A 6000-nucleotide genomic window follows, 5' to 3' on the forward strand; every position below is an offset into this window, starting at 1 on the left:
ACTGAGGACTTCTCAGAATAATAACTGTGGGAAATTCAAGACTCAGCACCAAGGATCTTTTAGTCATTAAGGCTCTGGGAAGAAGAGCAAAAGACTTGCTCTTCTAGCAGAAATACCCGAGATAACCTCCTGAACCTTTACTTTACTGCTTAGAGAAAAACATGACTAATTATTTAATGGCTTAGAGATGTTCAAGAAGTCTCCAAACTAGTTTTCTCTATTTGTTGACTGAGGAAGCCTGAGGTAAACAGGCTAAAGGTTAAAAAAAAAAGTCTCCTTGGTTATTTTAGAAACTTTCTAACTTCTCTGGCTTAATGGATTACTTACCTCTAAATAAATCTCCTTATTGTGAGGGATTATATGGTTTCTCATAAAATTATTAATTAAGGTAGATTGAACCTATAACCTAAATTTAGTTTATGAAGGTCTGATGGATTTTGAAAATGAAATTCTTTGTACAAATCTTATAATAGAATGCTCATACTAGCTCAAATAAGCAGTTGTAAACCTTGTAAAACTGACCACCACCATAAACTTAGTCAAACACACCTGCAAGCATTTGTAACTGACCACCATAAACTTAGATAAATACATCTGCAATAAATCACCTATATCAGTCAGACTAGAATTTAGCAAACCTGTGCTACTTCCATCTAAGCAGGCAGTGAAAATTAACTGGATAAAGGGAAGGAGGGGGGGGGTCATGGATTCGTGTGGTTTATGACTATATAATTACCCTTAACTTCTGTGAAATTAGCCTCCTCTCTCTGGAGAACTCCAGTGAGTAGATTGTCTTCTTTTCGCAAGATTCTAGTAAAGCTTCTGTTCTTCACTTTGAGAAATCTCTGAGTAGTCATTTTGAGTTAAGACTTGCTGCACACACATAACTCTGCTTTAAATGTGTTTCTTGTAAACAACATATTGTAGAATTCTAGCTTTTGATCTAGTCTGCTATTTGCTTCCATTTTATGGGATAGTTCATCCCATTCACATTTATAGTTAAAATTACTAACTGTATTTCCCCATTTTCCAAATCCATCAGACCTTCATAAACTTCATAAAACCTTCTTGTTTTCCCCAAGTTATACTTTAATAGTTAGCATTCTCACAGCACTTTAATGTTCGTAATGTACTATGAATTTAATCATAAAAATTTAAAAATTATAAACCCTGGTTTGTTTGTTTTTTCATTTTGGAGATTATTGGATGAAAGAAATTCCTGGACTCATTAACTGGTAGCCTATTCTTTCCCAGTAAAGTCCAATTATAAATGTAGGAATTGGAGATTGAGTGACATATTATATCATAACTATAGACTGAGGTTTTTAATAGGGCTGAGAAGTAAATTTATGCTTTGTATTCCCCTCTTCCCTACAAGTTTTTGAATGTTGTTTTTAGACTTGGAAGTAATCCATTCTGTTGAGCAAACATAATGATCATTTGAATGTCCTTTTGTTCTCTTCAAATACCAAGGATCTCAAACAGCATACAAAGAATTCCACAGATATTTGTCTAACACAAGTGATTGAGAGGCTCTAACTTCATCACTTATTTTAAATCAAATTTGAGTTAATATACTTTCTTTTTTATTGCTTAATAAAAAACACTAAAAAATTTTAACTTAATGTATATTCTCCAAAAGGAAAAATCATCCATATACCAAACTAGAAAAATTCCACTCTCTGTAATAAATATTTGCTATTTTAAAAGTATATAACAACTTAAACATGTTATTTTCAAGTAAATCCTCCTTGATTTTTTTTTCCTTCTGAACTTCAGTATTTTCTTTTTCTTTAAAAAAAAAAAGTTTTTTTTTTTTTTTGTTTTTTTTTTTTTGTTTTTTTTTTTTTTGCTACAATGTTCCTCCTTTCCTTCTTTCCTCCCTGTGTTCAGGCAGCATTACTGCTAGGTCTTCCTCCACTCCAAGTCCCCTCCAAAGGGAAAAAAAATACAATTTTGGTAACAAGAAAATAATACAAAAATTATCTATACATTGACCACATTATTGATAGATCAGTTCACCCACCCAACCATTTATTCTGCACCTTCTATTCACCACTTCTGTCAAGAGGAGGATAAAAGGTTTAATCAATCATTTTTAAGTCTTGGATGGTCATTTCAATGATAAGAGTACTTAAGTCTTTCAAATTTATTTTTCTTTATAGTGTTGTTACCATATAAATTGCTCCCCTGGTTTTGCTTACTTAACTCTACATCAGTTCATGCACATCTATGCAAGTTTCATTGAGACTATTCTTTTTGTCATTTATGATGTCATAAAATTTCATTATATTCAGAAGCATAATTTATTTGATCATCTATTCCTTGGTTGATTGGAATTCCTTTCAAATTATTTGCTACAATAATACAACTTAATAAACATTCATTTTCTTCTTCTAAGACTTCCTCTTTCTTTTGTTCTCTTTCAGAGTATAAGTATAGTATAATATTACTGGATCAAAGTATGTACCTAATTCAATAACTTTTTTTTTGACATAGTTCCATATTATTCCTTAGAATAGATGGACCAGTTCACACATTCCCCAACCAGCAATTACCATTCTCTCTTTTTTCTCATCTTTGCCAATCTAATTAGTATAAGGTAGAACCCCAGAATTGTTGTGACCACTTATAGTTATTCTTACTAATTTGTATAATTTTATATAGGTATTGATACTTTGATTTTTGTCATTTGATAACTAATTGTTCCTAGCCTATTGAGGAATGTTTTCATCCATACATATTTAGTGTTCAGTCATGTCCAACTCTTCTGGACCCTATTTGGGTTTTTCTTGACAAAAATACTAGAGTGATCTGCCATTTCCTTCTTCAGTTGGTTTTGTTGGTGAGGAAATTGAAGGAAATACAGTTAATTGAATTACCTAGGGTCACATGACTAGTAAGCATCTGAAATCAGATTTAAATTCAAGAAGATGAGTTTATCTGACTCCAGACTCCTTGGTTATTTTAGAAACTTTCTAACTTCTCTGGCTTAATGGATTACTTACCTCTAAATAAATCTCCTTATTGTGAGGGATTATGTGGTTTCTCATAAAATTAATAATTAAGGTAGATTGAACCTATAACCTAAATTTAGTTTATGAAGGTCTGATGGATTTGGAAAATGAAATTCTTTGTACAAATCTTATAATAGAATGCTCATATGCTGCTATAGAATAATTAATTTGTACTGCGACATCTGCATAAGGACCTACACCTGTTAGTAGGTCACAGGTGATTGCAGTATGAACTCCACTTTGACTATTTTGTTGGGCTTGTATCCTACAGAGCTCACTATATTCAGAAAGCCACAAGTAGTTCTGTCCAGGTTCTAGGCATATTCTTGCTATAGATTTCCAGTCATTAGGGGTCAATATTTCAAAAAACAAATTTTGTAATAGCATCTTAACATAAGCTGATGTAGCCCCATAAAGAGTGCAAGCTTTTTTCAGGTCTTTGAGGATTTCTATATCAAAAGGTGAGTATCTTCTACTTTCTTGACCTGAAGAATTAAACTGTTGAATTACAGGAAAAATGTGGTGTTGAAATTCTGATACATTTTCCCCTTCTTCTCTGGCCTTAATTAGTCCCTTTTGCAATCTACTCATAGGAGCAGCTGGATGCTGGGGGGGAGGTGCTGGTGCTGTCATGCCCCCCCCCCCCCACTACCCCTCCTCCCTCCATCCCGGAGGGTGGAGTTGATGGAGGAGAGTCAATTACCTGCTCCTCAGGTGGGGCTAAAGCTGCCTCAGATTCACCCTGCCCTTGAGCCTCACTTAAGTCTCCCTGCCCTGTGGGGATATGGCCATTAATCTGTTCTTTGTCTTCCTTCTTTATCTCAGGCTTCCCCCTTTGGCTATTCCTAGAGTTTTTTCCTTTTCTCCTAGAACTAGTAAGGTATTTTAAGGCCAACTGTATCGTATTGTATAAATAGAATACTTCAATGGAAACTGAATGAGGACCGTTTTCATTGTTATATGCGGAGATCTGTTGACCAACCAATGCCCAGTTATTTAGAGAGATTTGCTCTTCCTCTAAGAACCAAGGGGAGGTGCGTTTTAATGTAGCCAGAAGTCTAGCTGCCTGTCCCCAAGTTACAAGTAGCCCTTGATCTTCTATCAGCTTAAACAGGCTTTCTATAGCACCATTCCTGGGTGGGGCTGGGGTTTATGGGGTTGGGGTGGGGGATGGAGAATCTTTACCTAGGATCTGTCCCATTTCAGCCAAAAAAGGTTGTACTCACTAAGTTCCTGGTCACTGGAGACTTCTTCAGTGAAAGTAGGGTCCCTGTTCGGTGCCAAATGTTGGGAGTTCAAATGTTGGAGTTCTTGTTTTTCTCACAGCTGGTTTTAGCTTAGAGCCCTTATTTGTAAATAAGTGTCAATGACCTTGTATAAATAACTGATATTTTTAAATCTAAAGATTAGAAATTTTGTGTCACAAAGAAATTTAAATTACCACAAGTCTCACTTTAATAAAGTGTGACAAGTTACTAACTTGATTACAGAACCTTTAAAAATAGTCTTATTGAGAAACATCCAGAAAAGGGGGAGGGGAAGGGGGAGGATAGAGAAGGGTGGAAGCATTATACAACATGCCACAATTTATCCAGAACACAACTGATTCCTCTTCTTCAGGGCCACACCACTCAATGTGACAGGAATCTATTTTGTCCAGCTGACTTTGGGGATGTCATAATGTTCAGTGAGAGTATCTAAGTGTCTGTTGAAATCCTCCACCCTCTGCTTATGAGTTTTGGATGCTTTCTTTAAGATTCTTTCCATTTGCCTCTTCTCCTGCATCTTCTCGTAGGCGATCTGCGCTGGGGTCCGCTTGTCCAGCCCCCTCCGCTTGCTCATCATGATCTGCTCCAGGACCTTGCTCTTGTCCTTGTCCCCTTTAAGTTTCAGGGCGCTCCTCTGTACCTGCTCGTACTCCGCCATAACAACTTCTGCCCGGCACTACTCCTACCTCACTTCCTGTTTAGGGTATCTTTTATGATACTCCAAATCCAAGGGTTTTGTCCTTTAGCCTCCAACCAGCACAGAGATGGAATGAATCTCTTGTCTCCTTCACTTGGGACTCGGCTAGCTTTCTGGTGAGTCTTTCAGACCAGCTTGGTCTCTGTGGGGAAGTGCAGGAGCCCAGCCACCAACTACAGTGGTGTGAGATGAAGATGAATCTGGTTGTCCACTGAACTCTCCACTCGTAGCTTTATCCTCTGAAAACTCTTCGTCTGCCACCAGCCAGCCAAGTGGAAAATGTATTCTCTCTTGCCTTGCCTGGGAGAGAGGGCTTCTGGCGTAACTCCACTGAAATCTAACCGAGAGCTTCTGTCTGTTTCTTTTATCCAAGAGGGAGGAATTGTGGGATATGAGAGAGAGGGATTATGGGTTTTCTCCCATAGTGCTCTCTGGCCTAAAGAGCTTCAAGGGAAGTGTGAACTCATTGAACTCCAATGAGTAAAGGTGTGAACACAAGCCTTGTATTAATTAGTTCTACTTAGTACCTTGTTTCAGGTTCTGTCCAAAACATCTTCTTGTAAGATTAGATCAACTCTAATTAGTTAGCAGTTTGTAAAGATTCCAACACCATATAGTTTTGATGATTATTGCCATGGAGAGTACTTTGAGATCTGATGTAACCAATTGCTATTTTCCCCATTTTTATGATCATTTCCCTTGAGAATTTTGATGTCTTATTTTTCCAGATGGATTTTGTTTTCTTTAAAAAAATCTCTAAAGAAATTATTTAGCAAATTATCTTACCAATCAAATGAATTTAAGTGCTTTTAATCTTTTTTTTTATTATATTGGCATCTCAATCCTTAATTTATTAGTATTTTCTTATTTGACAGTGTATTTCTGTAGAAAAGTTTTTATAGTTTTATATATATATATATATACATACATATATATATGTATACACACACACACACACACACACACACACACACACACACATATATCCTTTGGGTGTCCCATTACATGAAATCCCTAA

The 6000-nt window shown here is 36.2% G+C and overlaps 2 protein-coding genes across 2 annotated transcripts in view; one reads left to right on the top strand and one right to left on the bottom strand.

Moving 5' to 3' along the window:
- USH2A (usherin) overlaps nt 1-6000 on the top strand; it is a 998601-nt gene that overhangs the window by 340186 nt on the left and 652415 nt on the right. The window lies entirely within an intron of this gene.
- LOC127562527 (protein FAM32A-like) lies at nt 4390-4964 on the bottom strand. Its single transcript, XM_051998300.1, has one exon. It carries the CDS (start codon nt 4941-4943, stop codon nt 4665-4667), a length of 279 nt encoding a protein of 92 aa, XP_051854260.1. The 5' UTR covers nt 4944-4964; the 3' UTR covers nt 4390-4664.

Source organism: Antechinus flavipes, chromosome 4 (genome assembly GCF_016432865.1).
Source record: "Antechinus flavipes isolate AdamAnt ecotype Samford, QLD, Australia chromosome 4, AdamAnt_v2, whole genome shotgun sequence".
Taxonomy (NCBI): Eukaryota; Metazoa; Chordata; class Mammalia; order Dasyuromorphia; family Dasyuridae; genus Antechinus; species Antechinus flavipes.